General features: G+C 38.9%; 1 protein-coding gene across 1 annotated transcript in view; it reads right to left on the bottom strand.

Annotated features, from left to right (window-relative positions):
* Positions 1-23,522, bottom strand: part of LOC139741187 (transmembrane protein 62-like) — a 51,970-nt gene that overhangs the window by 697 nt on the left and 27,751 nt on the right. The window contains exons 4-14 of the mRNA XM_071651779.1: positions 22,266-22,403; positions 11,558-11,603; positions 10,302-10,449; positions 8,461-8,591; positions 6,692-6,814; positions 4,961-5,116; positions 4,209-4,368; positions 3,675-3,785; positions 2,497-2,581; positions 1,858-1,956; positions 1,114-1,232 (exon numbers count right to left, since the gene is read on the bottom strand). Coding sequence (XP_071507880.1) covers positions 1,114-1,232; positions 1,858-1,956; positions 2,497-2,581; positions 3,675-3,785; positions 4,209-4,368; positions 4,961-5,116; positions 6,692-6,814; positions 8,461-8,591; positions 10,302-10,449; positions 11,558-11,603; positions 22,266-22,403 — 1,316 coding nt within the window. The remainder of the gene's footprint in view (positions 1-1,113; positions 1,233-1,857; positions 1,957-2,496; positions 2,582-3,674; positions 3,786-4,208; positions 4,369-4,960; positions 5,117-6,691; positions 6,815-8,460; positions 8,592-10,301; positions 10,450-11,557; positions 11,604-22,265; positions 22,404-23,522) is intronic.

Below are 23,522 nucleotides of genomic sequence, written 5' to 3'. Positions count from 1 at the left end.
GAAACAGCCTCTACATTTTACTTCCTCTCTTTCAATTGTCTTTCTATGGAGTCACTTCGTGATGTAACATTACATTCAATACAAGGAAAAGTAGAAATTACGCGGTGCGTAAAATATGTCCCCGCCGGAAGTAGCATTTAGTAGCAAAATGTACAATATCGGTAAAAAATCAAGGTCAAAGGTCAAAGAAGTCAAAGGTCAAAATTCTGTGTAGAAGTTTTGAAGCCCTCACCTAGTGCCATCACAAAAAGCAAACGGAATCGAAATCGGGTTAGAAATGGCGAAGGAGTAGCATTTTGTAGCAAAATGTACAATATAGGTCAAAAATCAAGGTCAAAGGTCAAAGAAGTCAAAGGTCAAAATTCTGTGTAGAAGTTTTGAAGCCCTCACCTAGTGCCATCACATAAAGCAAACGGAATCGAAATCGGGTTAGAAATGGCGAAGGAGTAGCATTTTGTAGCCAATGTACAATATAGGTCAAAAATCAAGGTCAAAGGTCAAAGAAGTCAAAGGTCAAAATTCTGTGTAGAAGTTTTGAAGCCCTCACCTAGTGCCATCACATAAAGCAAACGGAATCGAAATCAGGTTAGAAATGGCGAAGGAGTAGCATTTTGTAGCCAATGTACAATATAGGTCAAAAATCAAGGTCAAAGGTCAAAGAAGTCAAAGGTCAAAATTCTGTGTAGAAGTTTTGAAGCCCTCACCTAGTGCCATCACATAAAGCAAACGGAATCGAAATCGGGTTAGAAATGGCGAAGGAGTAGCATTTTGAAGCAAAATGTACAATATAGGTCAAAGGTCAAGGTCAAAGGTCACAACTGAAATTCTGTGTAGAAGTTTCAAAGCTCCCATGTAGTGCTATCATATAAAGCAAACAGAATCAAAATTGGCTTATAAATGACAGAGAAGTAGCAAATTGAACATTTTGATCACACACGGACGCACAGACAGACGGACGGACAGACAGACGGACGGACGGACACACGGACACACACACGTACGGAGCCCGTTTCATAGTCCCCTGCTCGAACTCGTTCGGCGGGGACAAATATCATGACACATCTGACTCTACAGGGCAAAACATTTACAATGACGTCTGGAATATAGACTTACCTCTATGATTGTGACACAGAAAGTAAATGTTTCTGTGACAAAAGTACCATGAACATACATTCCATAGGCAGTGCTTATTCCGATATGATTAGTTAGAAGATGTCCTATACACCATGGACCTGGATAGGGGGAAAAAAAAAACCAATAATTACTGCAAAGATCAACCATAATTCTTTTACATATAAAACCAACATCAGTCTGACTCATGGACTGACAGAGATACTGAGGAAATTTATGCATTTTCATCAGTTTCTAATCACATACAGACCTTCCAACCTTTCAGACTGAAAAATAGGAATGATTTGGCTCAAAAATAGGAAAGAAAGAGCAGTTCCCATAAGAGTATAGAGTAAAATTATCCAGAAAAATAGGAAACTCCTGTTGAAACATGAGCTGGGGATGGTCAAAATTCAGATTCTTTCCTCCAAATTCAGTATGGATGGGAGGTCTGCATATATCACACACACAAAATGGAAAAATATTAATTCTAACTTTCCTGGTGCTGCATGTGTCATTATTTTTAGCTCAGTGTAACACTCAATTTTAGTTACCCAAAGTTATCATGTCATCAGCTTTTGTTACTGACACATGACCTTAATTCAGCATGCTGCACGGAAGGCATCCATTTGAGAACAATCAAACACTCCTATCACTGCACAGCAAACTGTTAGACCCATTGTCACACTGGTTCTCCAGGGATTAAATTCTGACTGTAGCTCTCTCGCAGGGGACTGATGTACTTACCAATGAATGGATAGAGTAACATGACAACAAAGGAGTAGAAGAAGAGGTCTGTGTGAGACAGACGAATAAGGCCCCTGATGACAATGCTCCTGTAGAAACCTGTGAAAGCAATTCATAAGAATATCAGGATAGCAAATCATGAGATCATTTCTAACATATATAACGAATGTAGGGGGAACAATGAATGCTTTTGGAAAGTGCAACCCTAGACAAATCTCAAGGACATAATTTAGTGAGACTGAGACCTGTCATTTTCTATACAGATTTCCTTTCTCCTCCCCTCTCCCCCCTCCCCCCTCCCTCACACATACAAATCATACCAAAACAGAATATATTTATACACGTACATATGAATAAATAAATAAATAAAGTATAAAGGCACTACTGCCTTGGCATAATAGTTATGACATTATCATTTCAGATCAATTGATCATTCAATTGACCCCTCCTGAAATGGTAAATTCAATCAACCACACTTACAATTCATTATTAATGGTTGTCCTAAACAATAATTGGTTTTAATACATACATACACACACTTGTGCATACATTAACATGGTGATATACGCTTAATTATATGTGAAATCCACACCGCCATGACGGCAGCAGTGCAACAGTGGATACGCCTGTCCGTATTACCTGCAGCAGGCTTGCGTATCTGTGTCCTGCAGATAGTGATTGTGCCAAGCAAGAAACCAACCAGAAGAAAATTCCACAGCTGGAACTGCAAAAAGACACAGACGATGATATTTGCAAATCAAGTATCACTCATTGTTTATGCATACGAATTGAAGAAATTACAATTATTGAAAGAAAAAAAAAACTTCAGCAACAATTTATCACCAGAGCAGAGAACTTTCTCTCTGATTGGATGAGTGCTGCAAAGGAAAAACAAAACAAACATGACATCTGAAGTGCTTGGAGTGTAAAGAATATATCTCTTGGGAAAGACACTTCACATCACTTCCCACCAATTTTCAACTCCATACGGCATGCTGATTGTTAGAAGACATTGTCATTATTCAACATCACAGCAATTAAGCCCACATGTTATGCTGATTGAAGTCACACCCACTCTCTACTACCCTTTACACGTTGCACAATTGAAATGATCCCTGCAGAAGTGAGGGCCATTGCCTTTTTTTTTCCTTCTTCTTTTACTGGTAATCTGGTTCAATCACATTAAAATTTACTCGCCTTTCAATAAACATGCCTACGTATTTCAAGCAGTCTCTACAGCACAGCAAAGCTGTCATCACATGGAAAAGACAAATTAATGTAAACCCACACATTTTCGCGAGCGTGAAACTTTCGCAAATTTCGCAAGGAGGCAAGATTTGCAAAAGTAAAATGCACACGAAAGTACTTGTTTGCAAAATACATTAAATGCCAGTGGCAATTTGCGAACAAAGCAAAATCACACTACAGGATTAGTGAACATGAAGAAAACCAGAAATAAAATAGTAACCGTAATACTCCTACAATAAACCTCCCTTGAGATCAAAGACACAAATCAATCGAACATATAACAAGAAAACAAACTTTGCATGCTTTTAATTTCCAGCTAGTTTCATGTTGCACCAAATCCATGCAAAATTTTCACACTGCAAATATTTCCACTTTAACAATATCTCAAACCGGAGGAAAAATTCTCTCCACGTGAGCGCTGAGACTGTACATGCTTCCACTGCTTTTCCATTTCCAATCAGAGTCGTCATGCAGCTTTATATGTTTTACTCGTTTCACGTGGTCATCATCAAGGGTAACTAGACTGCATGGGTAGTCAATGGTATTCTGTATGGGTAGTCCCAACTTACCGCTCTGGTTATGTCAATCATGAGGATCAGTGCCTGTACGAACCACTGCTGGGGCCTGCTCTCGTCCAGCGAGAAATGCTCCTTGTTCGTACTCCTCCTTCCTCTGGCATCCTGAGAAATGAAAAAAAAAAAGTTATAGAAAACATGCACAATATTTGAACACATCAAATCCCTGCCTACCATACGCTTCATCAACTGATCAGATCTTTGGGTTTCGTTTTGTTTTACTTTTGCTTTCATATACTGCACTTTTCAAAATGATGTTCTTGTTTATACAGGGAATACCACATCCTTCTCGCTAGATGTCCAAGAATTTTGTCAGAGCAATTAAAATAAAATCATGTAAGACTCATAAAATTCTAAAATGCTGTATCTTCCCTTTCTGAACACTTGACAGTGTGAAGTGTGAATGTCTTAATGGTTTCACTAATGATGTTTTTTCTTACTAATCATGTATACATAAACAAGACAGTAAAGAAATGAGATCTAGGAAGACAGGATTTGCTCCAACTGCCTGACTACATCACTGCTCACCTCTGCTGTCACTTTAATAGAGTGAAGTCCCTCTGAATAGGCATCTGGTTTCCACGGCAACACGTGGAGTGGTCCCTCTACATGCTTGGCAACCCCTATCACTGCATCATCAATGCTGATGGTGACAGATTTGATGGGGTCTGGTGAAAAGACTAGAACCCTGTAGAAATAGTAAAAATAAAACATAAAATGCATGCACTTCTTAACACATGAAAGTGATAGAGCAAGCACACAAACACACAATGATTGTTAATCAAAAGATTTGAATGAATGCTGATATAAGAACATATCATTTTCCTCAATTTTTCTTTCTTTCCGTCATAAAGATCGGGCTAAAAATTCACTGCCATGATATAGAGTCATTCTGCAAGGTAATCACTTCAAATGAAGTTGATGACTTGCCATGCCTTCACAACAGAGTTTTCTCACAACCATCACAGATTATACACAACAATGCACCTGCAAATTTGACACGGAACTGGCATCTTAAACAAGGAGATGCACACAGCTGTAGTCATACTGTACACAAACAAGAATATCAAACATTTAATCATCTCATTACTCCTTATCATCACAGCTGCTCTGAAGCCTAGGAAACAATTGTCCACATTAATCATATGTCTCCCTCTGAAATTCCAGTAAGGCTGAGTCAGAGGGGTGGTTGTAGATACAAACAGGCTTAAAGTCACATTTCCGATGCAGGTACAGTACAGGTCAGTATAGCATGATTGGACCAGCACCAAATACCACACCTGATATGGGTTGAGTGGGCCATCTTTTTGAGGGGCTCATGCCTGGGCACCATGAATCGGGCTCTCTTGGGATTGGTGATAAGGATGGCTGGCCACTCATTAAAATGGACATCAACGAACGACAGCAAGTCATGGTCGAAGGCCATGATTCGATACCTAGAAAGAGAGAAAGGGGTAGTCAAACATAAAACTGCTTGCTTTGAATATCTTCAAGGAATGAGGATGTGACCATTGGACATCACTCAAGAATCTGCATCATACAAGCAAGGTGCAACAGACTCACAAAACTCAATTGCGGGTACGTAAAATAAACGGGCACGGGCATGGCCAGTGGAAGTATGGTGCCCTTGCTGGAGTGCATGTTTGGGCAAGTAAGAAGAGTGATCGTTTGTCACTCCGTATACAGTTATCTCGTAACTCTTTGTGTGCCACATTCGCAATATGACCACTTGCTAACTTCACATATTCTGGTCAAATACACAACCACCCACAAACCCATCAGTAAATCACAACATGCAACAGTCCATTAAAAGCATCACGCCTGATTCCATCCCTCACACACATTTGCATCACACTACACAGCAAAGCTTGCCATCATCTCTACAACTTGACTGTACTGTATTTCTACCATGCACATTTCTACAGAAAGTCATATGACTTTGAAAAACTGAATGTTTTCTAAAAGCGTTCATGAGGTTGTAGTCTCAGAATAATGGGGCACACACAGAGATAACACCATGGCACACATAGAATTGATTTAAGTGTTAACTTTGTTTTCCCAGAGGCTACTCCTGCCATTATCACATTCCCAATCATTGGCAAATCACCATTTATACATCAAAGTCCAAGAGTCTCCTCCAAGGGTGTCCACACCAGACAGGATTTGACAACCAAACTTTCTGTTTCTATGGTCAAGAGCCCTATCCACTGCATCCCAGCCCTTCTTTACTATGTCTCATTTACAAATAAGAAAAAAAAAAAGAAAAGAAAAGAAAAGAAAAAGCAAAACACCGTGGCTCTTGTGTAGGAAAGTTCACTGGCATGTACTGATGTAACAAACTGGCAATAGAATGAACCCATACAATGTCTACTGACAGATTGGCTAGGAAATGTTGTAGGACATTTCATATGAATTACAAAGTACCGGTAATTGTTGCAATGTTTTTTGTTTTTCTCTGTCATTCATGGGATCGGTCCAGGGCAAGGGATATCAAAAGAAGGCAGTCTGCTCTGGCCAGTTGTCTCTTGCACCATACCATCAAATTGTCAGTACGATCGCTAATCATTTTTTTTTTAAAGTCCCAAAGTCAGGTTGCATCTTATACACAGGTGCGCCATATACATGGGACTTTACGGTAATGACAAGTTCATTTCTGAGAGAACCATGGATGTACTGGATTACAGCTGATTAGGTGGCATAGATTTCCAAGAGATTTATTTTACCATTGGTTCAGGACAAAATAAGAGAGAAATACAGAAGGGAAAAATTACCAAACACTATACCAATTCAATAGTAGCTTGGGTAGTTCCACAGCACAATCCCTCAAAGTCTGAGCAATCATATTATCAGTTGTTGTCACAATGATAGCAACAACAACATAAACGGGGCTGTACTGCTACACATACGAATCCAAACAGATTTACATAAATCTTAGATGGAAGACAGAGAGATGAGGTTTCTGTTGTTGTTGTGTATGAGTGTGTGTGGATTTTTGTTCTCTTTTTGCTTACATTCTATTCTTCTTCCAGTCCTCAATCTCAAGTTCCAGGGATCCAGTCTTCTGCAAAGCTTCCATATGTCTCACAGATCCCCCTAAGCTATGCAGGTGGCCACACAGATAGGTAATGCCGCTCCTAGGAGGCAAAATGCAACAAGATGTCAGCAATACTGTGAACATTCTCCCCCGATACACCACACTGTCACAGCAAAATGACTCCACAAAACAATTTCTGTCTGATCTAGAAGTATCAAAATGATTGCATCAAGCATGAAATTTTGTCATTTCAGTCAGACTGGCATTACCAATCTGTTTTTTGATCAAGACAAATTATATTTACTAATACCAAGAAGATTGTGTGGCTAACAAAATTAGCAAAGTGCGCAACAATGTATACGGGAAACATGTGGTGTAAGTGAAGTTCTTAAAGGGGAATTCCAGTGCAGTTGAAAGTTGGTCTGAAAAGAAGGAGTAATTTTTTCTCAGCACTCACACGATGAAGATTTCATAAAAATCAGATGAAAAATAAGGAAGATATGACATTTTGAAGTTTTGCTAATTTTTCAGGAAACAGCTCTTGAATAGTCAATGAAAATATGCAAATAGTGAAGGGATGATGTCATCCCCTCACAACTTGCCATATAGTTTATACATAAAATTTTGTAATTTCAAGATTTTCATTCAAACACAATTATGCCCTACCTCAAATCCTGATATACCTAACTGATCATTAATCTAGAGTTAATCAACAAAGAATAACATCATGTGCTACATTTTGATAACAAAACATTGAGTTTTCATCATTTGTGTACACATATTAATGGGGAATTGTGAGATGATGACATCATCAGCTTACTCATTTGCACATTCATATCAACTGCACAAGAACCATTCTGCTGATATTAGCAAAGCTTCACAATTTTCTAACTTCCCTAATTTTCATCCAATTTTGAATACATTTTCACTGTTATGCTTGTAAGGTTTTCTTTCATATCATACAAACTTATAACAAGACTGGAATTCCTCTTTGAAGTAAAACTCTATACCAATTTTACATTGATTTTAGCAAATAGTGTCAAATCAGATGAACAGATTTCTGTACAGGCTTCATCAAAGTCAAATAAAATGAAGGTTAGAGAATTCTGAAATTTCACATCTTTTTCCAAACAGTGCTAACATTGTGATCACATGTGCAAATGAGAGGAGATATTGATGTCGTTACATCACAAGTCTCTTACTGACTAGTGCATAAAACTATCATACTAATCACGGTTTGGAATCATCTGTTTGTTTTCTTTGAAAGAATAAGAAACAACAATCCTACCTCAGGGTTGAAAAAAAAAACTCTAACTCAGGGTTAACAACTAATGCATGGCATTGCTCATGCACTTCACGGCTCAGTAAGCTACATTTGTAACATGGGCTACTATCATTGCTAATTCTTGACATACAGTGTACACGCTTCAGGGTGAAATATGTTGCAAATTTGCACTATGACGTAAGCGGCACATGAAATGAGATAATTGAGTAACTTCACCGAGATAGAGTGTAAAATGATCTATTGGGTATGACATTTGACAATGGGGGATAATCAAGTTACAATACTGGTTGGCAAGGAGATGGGCTAATGTGATTAAGGGGTGCACAAAATTTGATCCTTCTTCCAACTGCCCACTTTAAAGTGGGGCACTGCCAAACACACTTGATGCAGACGAAAGCGAGTAATTGAAATCAAGGAGACAGGATGGGCGAACCGGAGTAGAAAGTCACGATATGACTTACTGCAGACTCCGGCTGAGCCTTTGGTGAGATGTGATAATGGTAGATGTTGGATAATGGCCGAAGAATACTGTGTGGTTGTTTGGACCTTGTGCGGCCTTCGACACGTACGAGTCTAGCCTGTCAAGTTCTTCCTGTCAGGTTCACAAGGTGTATAAGAAGATATAGTCACATGAAGAGGTTAATAACAACAGAGCAGTAATATGCTACAGTATCTAACTACAACATGCTCGTAGGAAACTGCGTAAATGGCACTTAATATTCGCAAATACCTAGGTACAACAAATTAATGCTGTTCTAAATGTAAAAAAAGGGCCTCATTCTGTCATATTTTAGCCGGCCACATTGACAAAAAATTTCTTACTGCTGCACATATCATTAAATGTTTGAAGACATACGTCAATACATTTCAGAGGTTTATTGATTTTTAAGACATAAATTGTCCCCCCCCCCCCCCCACAAAAGAATCATGCATGAAATAGACCTGGATATTTGCATTCCCTTTCTTTTCTTGTATTTCCCTTCAATCTTCCTCCCCCCCCCCCCACACACACACACACCACTCTCTCTTTCTCTGTCTTCCTTCCTCTATAATACCCACAGTTCATCACAGCTAGAGTTAACTGGCATCCAAGTCATTTGTTAGGCTAGAAACGAGAAACTCTCATTCCAATAAATTGTGTCATTTGTCAAGGTGAGTTTATATACCCTGTCTGTAATATATCAACACATCAGTTCTCTAATTTATTTACATTCCATTTTATCTCTCTACCAATTCTATCAAAGCAATCCCTCTTCATCTCTTTCCACACTTTTGTCTCTCTTGGAGAGATCCACTCTACTGGTTCCCCCCCTCCCCCCCCCCCCCCCCCACCGTCTACCCAACTAATAAGGCATAAATGCTTTGGACTAATCTAATTTATGTAAACATAGCCCCATCTGTCTTCATATATGGTCTCCTGTCTGCACAGAGCTATTTATTCCAAATGATATTCTCTTCCAGAGAAGATGGTTGCAAATTATATGATCAGCCTCCCTTTGAGCTGCTGCAAAATCTTTGAATATTTCTTTGAAACATTACACCAGCTAGCCCATTCTGATATTCCCTGTCTGCTGCAGCAACTGTCATACATTAAAACTTAATGATGGGTAAATGTCAATTTAAATTACAACTACTGCATTGAGCACAACAAAAGCCATTCTTCTTGGGCCTTCATTTCTCATTTGTGACAAGTTTATGTGCAGCCATCTCATAAAGACATACTTTAACTCCAACTCCCTCTCAGAAGCCATAAATACTGTACATACACCCCCCCCCCCCTCAACACATACCCCAAACACACAAGGTATATATTGTACACATACAAACACACAGACAAAGACAAAGAGAGAAAGAGAGAGAGTTCAACACTTGAGTGTATGCACACAATAGATATCAATAGGCATAAGGATACACAGTGTAGACAGCTATTTATCCAGAGTTATGCATAAAAATGTTTACAAGCATATACACACAGACACCAGAAAAAAACACAAACACACATACTCAGTGCAAGGCTGCACATTTGGCACTGGTCCGATGGTCCCTGACCAGTAAAAATCACTGTCAGACCAGCAACTTTTTCAGGAAAGGACCAGTAAACAAATGGCAAAACTGGGTACCTACTGGTCCAACATACAGGTCAGACCAGTAGAAAAAAATGGGTTAATGTGCAGCCCTTCATACTGTACATGAAATTCTCTCCAAATAATATAGATCTCATTCACTTTCATTTTGAACACAGTCTTATTGCCATTGTCACATAACTCTAGAACGGACTTTCATTTGTTATCAACAATCCTACCTCTGGCATGGTTCCAAAGAAATTAAAGGGCCTCTTTGGACCTGGATCCAGGAGAGCGTACACCGAGATGAAGGAGTAGGTGCCAAATGATGTTTTGTGTTGGTACATGAATGTTGAATCTCCCAGTTCACCTTGGACAGAATATTTCCTATAGCAGAGGAAATGGATACATATATGTGATGGTCAAAGTGGACATCTGAGCACATTTGTAGGTTGAATGATTGCATCTTTTTGTTCCCCTGTGAATGTTCTTGCTGATTCAATGTTTGAAATTAGTCATAAGATTTCAGTTGCATCTTTAGAAATACCTCACCTGACCCATCATCATCTTACCCATGTACTGCCGCAGAAAGCACTTCATAAAAATGCAAAAACAAGATGAAATGTAGCAATGTAAGAACTTTGAGTTAGCTTAAATAACTCAAAGTTTGAAAGATCATCTCATCTCTGTCCAACATTATAGTCTAAGAATTACGTTTTGAAATTCATTTTGTAAAGGTTTTCATAACATACTTTGATAAGACCAAGATATACAATGTATGTCTTGAACTTGATAGTGTTCAAATGCAGATCTCTTGTGCACTTGACAACACATAAACTTTAATGGTGATCTCCTTGAAATTGGTGTACAGCTGGTTGGGGAATTTCTCAATGTTTCTGCGGTAGATTTTAGGAAATAAAGCAGAACAAATTCTAGATTATGAAAGGATGCTAAGAGTCTGCAGGATATACATTCACAAAAACCAGGAAATCAATGGGCAGGGATTCTCAAAGGTACATGTTTCGGTGACCGGTCAAATATGGTGGAAAAAAAAACCACAACAAAAACGCAGAACATGGTGGTGGAGAGACACAAGGATTTTAAAAGCAACATCCAGTGTGCAGAGACAGAAGGGGGAAAACATGGTTTCAGAGCCCTAGAAGCCATGACTGACAGAATACCTAACAGATATGTATTATCATGACTACTATATGTTATCAATGCCCTGAATGTGATTTCTTCCTGTATAAACATGATGACACTTGCATATTCATATCGATTCGGCGTACAAATTACAACATACGCTAGTTTATACTCTTTGGAGGTACTGGTACATGTACTTATTATGGCATCTGTCACTGTCTGAGGACTGCCATTTTTGACAATTTAATCACCATATTAAACCAGTCTTTACCAACTTACACACATATGATCATAAATTATGCTGTTTATGATCATGTCATATGGGCTATTACTGCGATATGAAATAGCTCACCTGTAATAATTTGTCTCATGTTTCAGATGTGGGATATCAAATGCATCTGGAGGAAAAACAAACAATTCAGAAAAATAATTGTGGTGTCATAAGCCATATGAAGTCATGGTACAAAATGGTGCATTCATATGGGCACTATTCTCTGCCATTCTTTTTGACCAAATTGCTTCCAAATGTTTGCCTTTTGTCTATAGAATACGTAGAAACTCATGTGCATACTAAATGACTGCTTACTTCAGGCACACTCTCCTGCCGGGCAAATCACACACACACACACACACACACACACACACACACACACAAAGGTCTCATATATGTGCACATGATACAGATAACTTCCCCCTCCCCCATATACATGTATCTGTAAAGTTTGTTCAACAAAAAAGTAATAACAATAATCCTTATACAGGCCTCGAAATAGGATTTTGGAGGGGCAAGGCCATTTAGAAAAGGGCACTTTTTCCAAGAGGCCAGGGCACTTAGGTCAGTCAGAGGGGCACCAAGGCCACATTGGAAAGGGCATGTTGGGTGTTTATGAAAAAAGAAAGAAGAAAAAAAAAACGAGAAAAACAAACAAACACACACACACAAAGTGCAACACACAACAAAAACCTCTTCCCTACAGCTGTAACACATTCCCGATTTCTGCGTTTCTATCAGGTGAAACGACATTTTTTAAAACAGGAATAAAACAACAGTAGGTATTGATTGAAACTCGACACCCTTTCAGGCCAGCCAGGCCAGGCTGCCATGTAACTTCAAAGCACATTCCGACAGTTGGCTGGCAAAACCACATGGCAAAGGAATTTGCGCGCGCGAGTGAATTGCTCGAGGCCTGGGAGCATGGGTGATTAGTCTGTGAGCTATCACAAGCAGACCTTTTGAACAACTGCGAACGTCATGATACTATTTTGTCTTCCTTTTGGCCTCAAAGAAAAACATCAAAAAGACGAGTTGAGTATCACGAGTTTGTACATCGCCATGCAAAAAGATTACTACACTCATGTCATGACACGAAATGAATAGATATTCCAAGACAAAAACAAAGCAGCCTCGGGTATCTATACTAGTAGACGGTGACATCGAGACACCATGCATTCACCATGCACGTTGGGGAGCAACGAGTTGGAGTTGGCAGGGAGGGGTGATCCAGGAGTTTGTGAGAACTTCCCGAGTTACAATCTCAAAGCAAAGCTGAAGCTTCTTGTGGTCTCACGCTCAGCGAATCTGCGTGCTAGTTCTCAATTCGAAGGAAGTTTATCTCTGATCTGTTGCGTTATTTTTGCTGAATCACAGGAGCTTATCATGCCTGAAGTTCAAATGGAAGGTTGCCAAAAATTTCATATTCACAAAGCTTCAGAATTTTCTGACACATTGCCTACTATATTCATTTGAAATAGCAAATTTAGAGGGTACAAATCAATGTGGATGATGATCATCCACATCCGATGATTATCCACATATTTGCATCCTCAAAATTTGACATTTCAAATGCATTAAAAATCTTCCAGTAATTTATTCTAGGCTGCTGATGCAGCAGTAAAGACGTCAGATATTTCATATGAACTTGAATATAAGTCAGGATAAAGACAAAAAAATATGCACAAAAAAATACAATTCTTTCATTATTGTCACTGGTAGTCAAATTTGTGTTTTCACAAAAATATGACACACTACTAACACCTCAAAATCGCAGGAGAGTGATAAGAAATAAAGAATCATTAGGTGATCCGAGAATCCTCTCGGATCACCTTCTGTATCTGTACTGATTCTTTGTTCTTCTTCTTCTTCTTCTTCTTCTTCTTTATTTCTCCGCAAAAGTTGTGTAGAGACTAGCTCAGAAAGTGCATTGCCTATGAATGTCAAACTTATACCATATGTGTATCATGTCCCAAAGACGACATGTCAAGTAAAATCGTAGTGATCAGTCGACCGTGACGTCACTATGACGTCATTATATGAAAACACATTTTCAATCATATCTCATTAATGGAGTGGAATTTCTCAATGAAATTTACGTCACATAAATTTCAATTCAAGGGAATTCTACCCATATTTTCAGAATTCCTCGCATCGTAAAGACGTGCGCGTACGCGCGCGTTGAAATATTTGTATGCTCCAATCAAGCTCAAATTTTTTTTGTATACGTTTCAGACCATTTGGAGCATTTTTTGAAAAATTGAAAAAATTGGACGGACGCGTACGCGCGCGCACATATACGCACGTACAGCTCATATGCAACAGAAATTTCCCGATTTTTTACATTTATCGGATGTCTGAAAAGTCAAGGAATATTTCTAGCAAGTTTCAAGTCAATCCGACTCAATATGACGTCATACGGGACTGTCAAAGTTGAAATTCCGCGCGCGCGTCAATGGCGATATACAGTACAACAATGCCCCAAAACCGCCAATTTTAAATCCGATTTTACTCGTCAGGATGGACGGTGACCCCCAATTTTCTTTACATATTCTGAAAGCTGATGAGTTGTACATGTCAGTTTATGGGTTGGCGATACTGAAAAAGTGATTCAAAGATATCAAATTTCTTAATAAAGTAAAAAAAGTAAATTTTCAAAATGACGTCATCAATTTTCAAGTTTACTTGGGCGTATCTCACTTATCCTTTGCCAATTTTCACCCAGATTTCAGTATGTTGTAGCTTATTAAATGTTCTTTCATTAATGTAATTACAACATTTTGATTGGATGGCGGCATCACCTCGTAAAAATGGATTAAATGTAATCTTGTCAAATTTGACCAGTTTACGTGTTATCTCTATGGGAGAGCAGTTTTTCTGGCAGTGAAAATTGACATGACTATCTTTTTCGAGCATTAGCTCACTTATGCTTCGGTGAATTTTTCCCAGATTTTAGTATGTTGTAGCTGAGACTTTGGGCTATCGTTAATGTGCCCTCCATTTTTTCATACGAGGCCGGCATCACGTCGAAAAACTTGGTTGAAAATGGCACGTGGCTTCGATGCAGCGTCATTTTGCTTAATACACAGGGCCTATGGAGCATGAAATAGGTCATTGCATAGCGCATCCGACTCGTAATCCTAAGGTCCCTGGTTCGAGCCTCACCCTTGCCAATATTTTTTTTTTCAAACTCTTTTTTTCTTCTTTTTCTTTATTTAGTCTTAATCTCCCTTCCTATTTTAATCTTTTTCTGATTTTTTAATGCTTCTCCTTCAAATTTCTATAAAATAACATAATTTTTTCTTTATTTTTCTTTCTTTCTACTACATTCTGTGCAATAGATGAAGAACAACAATGGTTATCAATCCCATATTTTGCACATGTTTAGTTCATGTCACCTACATTATTTCATAAAATAACAACTTCTTGATCAGACACCATCTTGGGTATGTAAATTAGGGTCAAAGGTCATAAATGTTTCATCCTGTATCTTGGTGAATACATGTCCTATCTTTCCAATATTTTGCACACACAAAGATCACGTTACCAGGATCATTTCACAAAATAACCATTTCTTTCTCAGATGCCATCTTGGCTGTGCAAAGTGGGGTCAATGGTCAAATATACTTTATTCTGTATCTTCGTTATAGTGTATACGGAATATGGTACCAAAGATGGCAAACCCGACTCCCTTTTTTTTAAATGAGAATCCAAACATCACACGGCCAATGTCCATAACCACAGATGAACCTTTACGGTCATGCCTATTGGGATCAGGACTCAAATCATTGACTTTCGAAGAGATCGGATCACCTAATTTGTCAGTGTTGACAAATTCCGAGTCTAGTTACATTTGTAATCCTGGGTCTTCGCCCTGGGACTTCGACTTAAAGAGCTATCTTTGATAATTAAACATTCTTTCCCTGTTCATCTCCAAGACCCCAGACAGTTCATGACCTCCAAGAATGCGCCAGTACGCGCGGTTTCTTCTGTTGATTGGTCTCTAGCTCTCTCTCTCCACCCCTCCCCATTCCCCAGTCTGGCACCTTGGCATCGTGGGGTTTTCTTTTTTCTTGGTGAACTTGCTGTTCACTCTTCACTACTCTATCTGAATATGCGCTGCCTTGCTTGTAACTCTACGGCCGCTGCGCTGCGGAGGCAGTCGGGACGGTAAAAGCCGGTCAGGCGTACATGTACGTACACGTCGTCTCGTATCTCGGAAAGATACTTTGAGTTTGAATCAGATATATTGGGACGCGAGTGAACTGAAGGTATGATATTTGAGATCAGGAAAGTTGTTCAAGCTTATTAAAGTGTAGACTTTGAGAAAGGGCATATTATACGTCATAAATAATAACTTTCATTCTAAAAGGGCACCACGGCCCCAAGAAAAAGGGCACATTTTTTTTTGGCTGTAACTTTGATCAAAAAACAAAAGGCATTGCGGCCAACGAGAGGAGCACCGACGGCCATGGCCGTCGGTGGCCGTCGGTTAATTCGAGGCCTGCTTATAGCACAAAAGCTGTATTAAATGGTGATTGAAGAGTTACCTATTTTTTCTTTTTCTGTTTTTGCTAATTAATGAAATTTGCATATAATATAGCAAGAAGTGAAGTCAGAAGAACTCAGAATGCAACAGCTCACTTTTCAGTCTGTGTTGCTGCTACAAGTATGATTCCACTTTGGACCACTGATACATGTAGATGTATTAACCCGTTGAGGACAAGTCCCGAGTATACTCAGGCAGGGATCTATGGAAATGTGTGTTGTAGCAAAATTAGTCTGTCCTCAACAACATGAACACAGGGAAACGGATTTGTGTGTGTACAGGTACACTGCAACAGAATCCTTTATCACAAACAGAAAGAATCAATAGATGGTTGCATACTCTGCATATTATGCTAAGCCTTGAACATTTAATAGTCCTTTGAGTCTCAGAGAAAATATTTTGAACAACTGAAATTTATATGGATAACAACCATTAAACACTTATAATATCAGGAAGTACAAACACAAACTAAATTTTGTCTCAAGTGAGACATATGTGTCAGATGTTATTAACAACAAGTACAACCAAAGTTTCTTCTCAAATCAATCACATACATTGCAGTGTAAAATCTACTCTGGCAGCATGTGGGAAATATATCCACAACTTATGCAATGTACAAGATGTAGGTCATGGAAAACAATGAGGCAATCACAGATTGAGATTAGATGGTACACCTACAAATTAGGTAGAATATCATAGGACAGATTTCAATGCTGACTGTTATACAGTACATACTGCTGAATAAAGGAGTTAAAAAATGAATACTTATCAAGTATTATAACTATCATGCACATAATATACCAATACTTGATACTACCAGTAATCATAATGATGAAGTACTACAATAGTGTTGATGACAACAAAAGCAATGACCACAAAAAAAAAGCTCTTCAATGACCAAATTTTATTCATATGAATATATTTTGCATTGTTTGATGTTTCTTTTATGTCTCTTGATGGGCAATTTGTAGGTTCACATGTACAATGTACATGTGTCACAGCCAATTGCAAACCACATTTCCCTGGCTAAATCTAATAGCGAGTATGTACATTGTAATTGTTGGATGTAGGCTTTCAGTGTGACCAACCCACTGCCCAAAGACATTACACTTACATCCTGTCCAAGTGTGTTAAAGGATAACTCTTTCCACAAAGAGATTTTCCCCATTCAAATAATGAAATGAAACAATGCAACAGCCAACATTGAGAGATAACAAGCACTATACTGATGAGCAGGTCAGAATTACATACACATTGTACATGGTCTAAAAGAGAAATGTTTACAATAACATCTCAATGATATCTCAGAGAGCTTTAGTCATATTGATTTAAGAAAAAATCACTCCAAGGTAAATGTTACTAATTTTACATTCTTTTTTCTAAAACAATTTCCAAGATCAATCGAGGATAAATCATGTTCCTCTACATTCTAGTAGATAATGATGTCTATAAAAGATAAAAGAACAATAAACACCCCAATTCCAGGACTTCATGTGAACAGAAAACAAACATGCAGAGTAGGACACGAGTGATAATTGCCCCCTCCCCCCCAAAAAAAAACCAATAAAAATAAACTTGAGAAGCACTCTGAGAGCGCAGACCTCCGCCAAGCATGCAGCTCATTTCCATCACTGATCTTGTTCTTCCATATATATATCAGTGATTTCCAACCATATGTACTTATACTATAGCATGCTGAAAGTGTTTATAATAGTGTGGTGCTGAAAGTCTCCCGATTTCCCAATATAGAAGCCTTTGTTACGTCATAAACCCTCCGCTACACAGCGCGCCTCACCCTAGCAGAAACTAGAGCACGCACTTTAGTGCGCGCATGCAAACCTCAAATACACGCAGCCTGAATTCCCAAGTTCATTGACCCTACCTGCCGAAATATAAAAAATCCTTCATAAATTCCCCAAAAATTCTCGGATCACTGCCAAAAGTTAATCGTTTGTTACTTGTGTCATTCTCAACCTTTCCTGCAAGTTTCATCCCAATCCGTTATCTACTTTTTGAGTTATTTTGCGCACAGACAAACGAACCAACCAACCAACCAACCAACAAACGAACGAACAAACCAACAGTAACGAAAACATAACCTCCTCCCTTGGCGGAGGTAAAAATTAAAAAAAATAAATAAAAGAGACCTGGTACTGGAGTATCCAGTACCACAGTGGGTTTAAGCTTATTGTCCAATGCTCACCCAGTATCCCAAGGTTACCTTTTACACATTCTTGCAGACTATCACCTAAGAGGAACATATCAAACTTGAGGAGCCTTGGGGAACCTCCTGTCCCTCAATTCGGTCCCAGCAAAGAAGGGAGCCAACCCTGGATCTGCCATTCACAAGCTTTACATCACACTCTCTCATGCACTTACAGGGCATTCAGACGTAAAAAATCTATACTAGAACGGTATAGCTATACCAAAACGGTATAGCTATACGATGAATTTATACGTCTGAAGGCTGACTAACGAAACGACGTAAAACGAAACGACATAGAGCGAAACGACGGTCAGAGCATCGTTTCGAACAAGAACTCGCTAAAGAATCAGCATTCCGTGTGCGTCTGAATGTATGGCGACCATAGAACGGTATAACTGGGCGGGGCTTAATGGGAGCACGCACGAAAGGTGACCCCACAGCTGTCACTCATGACTATAGCAGCATGCGCAGTGAGAAACTGCACATCTATACAACGTTTCCCAGAACGGTCGAAATTAGTGTCTGAACGGTCTGTCGGCTATACGATGATTCTTTATACATCGTTTCATTATCAAGTTTTGGTATAAAATGGCATGCGTCTGAATAGGGGGTAACTCAGAGCATTTCTTACTTTCGAAGATTTATTGAAGATTCTCTAGCTTGGGGGATCCCAGGGGGACATGTTGTTCAATTATATTCTATCATCCTGGCCTGGATCCATCATGAACAAACTTAGATCTAACAGCTGTATGTACGCCTGCACAATCACTAATGTACTTATTCATAGCACTAACTTATCTCTATCACATCTGGTTCTAGAGAAGAAGATTTTCAAAGATTTCTCAATTTCAGGGCTATGGGGCCCTCTGGGGGTAGGGGGGCATTGGGCCCACTTGAAGAAACTGAGATCCTATCACCCCTAGGGATGCTACCTGCCAAGTTCGGTGAAAATCCATCAAAAGGTTTTCAAGAAGAAGCTGAGAATGTAAACAGTGTATGCACAATCCACAACAAACAACACACGACAGAATGATCGCAATGCAATGTAGCTAACTTTAGCCTTTGGCTCAGATATAGAAAGCTGAAACTGATGATTCAAACTTTGAGTCACCCACTTGGGTGTATTGTTTGATGACTGTTTTCTTCTCTTCATAAGATTACTTCTACAAACATTTTCACTAATCAGTCACAATCAAGCTGTTGCTCTCAGTCGCATTCATCTGACCATGTTCAATAAAATGCGAAATGGAAAGCTAGGTCCCCTCCAGACCCCCCCCCCCCCACACACACACACACACAAACACACACCTGTGCTTAATTCTTCAACTGTACAATGTGAGAGAGTCTTGAGAGATGGCAGAAAAAGTAAATCTGCACAGATCTCACACGCATGACACAAAATATGTTTCTCTTTGTTGGCCTGGCCTGCTCCCTCATCTACATGATTGGATAAGACACTCTGGCGAGATTCCCTCATCCCCCTTAGATACACTTGATGCCAACTGTGAAATGGCCTGATCAATTTCACTCCACTGGAGCAGAATCGAGGTCTCTCGGTAGACAGCATATATACCATATATATTGTATGTATACGCATGCTTGGGTCTGGAATTATGCATGACTGTGAAAAAGACGTCACGGCCAAACCCTGGGGACGGGAGCATGCTCCTTATATCAATCCACTCAAGAATATTAAGGCAACATATGTCCAAACATACACATCCATACAATGTGTATATATGGTATGCCTGTAGTATTCCTACCAATGCACAAGATGGCTCGTGCAATGTGTGAACAACCATTTAATTGGGGGAAGAGGACAGAACTGTGAGCTAGCACACAGTCAAACTTCTCTTCCCCCTCAACCCACCTCTACTCCCATCTTCCCCCCCCCCCACAAAAAAAAAGGAAAAAATGATGATAATCATGTTTTTAAAAAAAACTGTGCAAAAAAAAAAAAAAAAAACCACCCAACATCATTCAATATATGGAGAAATAATGTGAGAGCAGAGATTTATATCAGCAATTCATGACCTTACACGGTTTGTATGACCATACACAGATAAATGGCTGTGGCTATAATTTGTTTACCCACAGCTAAGAAATATTTTTCATTACCTTTTTTTTTTTTTTTTTAGGGCAGCACATTGTAATCACACTCTTAAGTACAGTGTCTTGTTTTGTTTGTTTTTCTGCTGCTCTATCATTCTCCTCTTTTCTTGTCTTCTTTTACAATTTGCATATATTCCTCTACAAAAAAAAGGAAAATGTACTTTGTCAATGCTGGCTGACATTCCTCCATTAGCCTACACAATGAGCACAGACAGAGATACAACAGCAAGAAGCATACGTATGTCACATCCTGAGAGATATAAAATGTGCAATCTGTAATAAAGTCATAGAGAAAGAGAAAGAAAAGGAGGGGAGAGAGAGAGAGAGAGAGATGGGAAGTGCGAGACTGACAGAAGGTGGAACCAAGGAAGTATGAACATACAAACAAGGTAAGGTGACAGAGACAAACAATTAAAAAAAAAAAGAGACAGACAGTTAGGCACATTCTTCTGAGAAACATAGAAATCTTTATTACATGCTATCCACCACATTTTGGACAAATACTTTGATTAATTTTCCTCAGTACTGCATTCTTGGTCAAGGGGTAGAAAGGTGCAACCAATACAAGTGATGCAAGTTTCTGTTACATGTCGATCTAAATTTCGTTGGCGTTTGTTGATGCTATTCAATAACAAAATATTGTTTTAAATTTTTGTATTGTCCAATTAATAAACATAATGACATTACATAAAGAGAGACAAAATGTGTATATTGCATATAAATTCCAAAAAGATGTGTCAACATTACGAAAAGAAGAGAGAAAGATGAGCAAAACAAAATTGAGAATTGAGGTTACATGTAGCTGTGAGAATTGAGGCCACATACTTAGGGGGTAAATAGTAATATCTCAGTGACCCTTTACACAACCCTGTAGTTGAAGAGAAATGTCAACACTTCAAAGTTTCCCTGTACAAACGCCTTTTGCTCTCCATTCCCTATGATATTTGTCAAACTTGTGCTGACTGCACAGTGAAGAGAATACTCATGGCAATATTGGATGTGCACCAAAATGTTTCATATTAAAGGGTACAATTCCTGCAAAAAAATGCAGCCGATGATGCCTGCAAACATACATGTACTGCAGATACCATTTGTCATTGTTAATATCGTTTATCTGATCAGCAAGATGAACAGTGCTTATGAGGATAATTCATCAACCCTGATTATCTGTTCATGTGTTCAAGTGCACCTATCAACTCACTTCTGACGCAGAATTACAATTGTAAGGTTTCCAAACAACTTTATGGGAGTTTTGGGTTTTCTGATAAACACAAGGCTGTTATGATTATAGGGTTAGAAACGTGTTTCTGAAACACACACACACACACAAAGTGCCATTGCAAACGCATTTGAGCCAGAAATGCTTTTCTGTACACTACATTTGATAAACATTAAGTTGTTCTGAAATGCGTTTATAGCTCATACCTGGCCACGCCAACCACTGCTAACTACAATGGAGCTGAGTGACAAGGCCTCCTAATCGCCTCACAACAGAGTTAATAAACACAACAACTCGAGAAACGTTATCCAAAAGCCTTCGCAAACACGTTTTGGTACTGGGTATTGAAACACATTTCAAACATTGGAAAGTTGATAAACGCAGCCTTAGCTACATTGTACCACTGTTTATCTAATCACGAGCAAAATGGACAGTGTGCTTATGAGGATAATTCGTGAATCCCGATCATCTGTCTATGTCTTGGATGATAAATGTGAACAGTTCCACAGTCACACAATGTCAGCCCTCCCACGATGATAGAAATAGCTGTGAGAATTAATCTTCCACGATGCAATCTTGCTAATCAATGGACCTGTGGCATCTCTTCTTCAGCAGCACCCTATAACATGATAGTTTCAGTTTTAAACAAATTAATGTGAAACTAAAAGCAAACAAGTGATTGATCGGGTGTACGTCCACTTACCATGATTGCCTCTGACATCAATCCACACAGTCTTCTCCGGCACATGAGCGTGCTTGATAGCATTCTGATAAGTCTGCCACTCAATTTCAAACTGCGTCGATCCGATGTTATCGTACGTCTTAGCGTCAGTCAGATCACCTACAAGAATTGAGGAGTGGAGGAATCAGATCATCAGTTCTCAGTTTTAGGTATGTTGTTAAAATGACAACTCTGTTTAAACACGGAACATGATCAAGTTTAGAAACTAATGTTTCACATGTCAGAGCCTTTGCCATTTTTCAGTTTGCCAAGAAAATGAATGGGTACAAAACAACTATGATTCAAATGTTGCGAAGGAGAGATCATCACTCACTGAAATAAATGATACCGTATACATAACAAGAATGATGGGAGAGTATAGCAATAAACACATACACACAAAAAAAAACTAGAGAAGTATTCTGAGAGCACAGATCTCCACCAAGCAGCTAATTTCCACCACTGATCTTGTTCTTCCAAAGAGATCAGTGATTTCCTTCCATTTGCATGCTGAATATCACCTGATATTCCAATATAGAAGCCTTTTGTTACGTCATCAACTCCAGTTGCACCGCGGCGTACCTCGCCCTAGCAGAAACTAGAGGATGCACTTTACTGCAGAAACTAGAGCAGAAACTAGAGCATGCACTTTAGTGCGCGCATGCAAACCTCAAAAAATGTGACAGCTTCAACTCTCAAGTTCACTGACCCTACCAACCAAAATATCAACTAGAAATGTCGCTATGGCGACTGGTATGCCTCCGCCATAATGCATGATTCTCCTAATAGGTCTATAGTACATGTGGACAATGTGTGATTACATTTTCACAAAATTGGCAAAATATTAAAATGACATGTTTGTCACAAATGTATTGAATGTTTACCTTCCTTGACCTATGTTTAATTGGATGAATAGGAGAGCATGTATTTGGGGATTTAAGAACTTTAACTTGACTTTGACCATTTCATAAGTTTATGCACTGAGTAATTTTCAAGGTATGGAGAAAAAGCGCAATTTCTGTATTGAACAGTAAATTGTTATCATTTTCATCTGGCCTTTGATTTATAAGAGAAGCACTGTCAGGCAGAACATACATAAATTCAGCATGTGCTAAGTTTCAAGATAACTTGAGCCACTTCCGAGATATGGAGAAAAAAGTAAGTTCAGCACTTTCACTTGATCTTTGACCTTTTGACCTTTGACCTTCTTGGCAAAAAAAAAAATCCCAGAGAATCTCT

The sequence above is a fragment of the Diadema antillarum genome, unplaced genomic scaffold (genome assembly GCF_040938485.1).
Source record: "Diadema antillarum isolate AM-2024a unplaced genomic scaffold, OU_Dant_1.0 seq00000910_RagTag, whole genome shotgun sequence".
Taxonomy (NCBI): Eukaryota; Metazoa; Echinodermata; class Echinoidea; order Diadematoida; family Diadematidae; genus Diadema; species Diadema antillarum.
The sequence above is the reverse complement of the archived record's forward strand: the minus strand, read 5'-3'. Positions and strand labels throughout refer to the sequence as shown.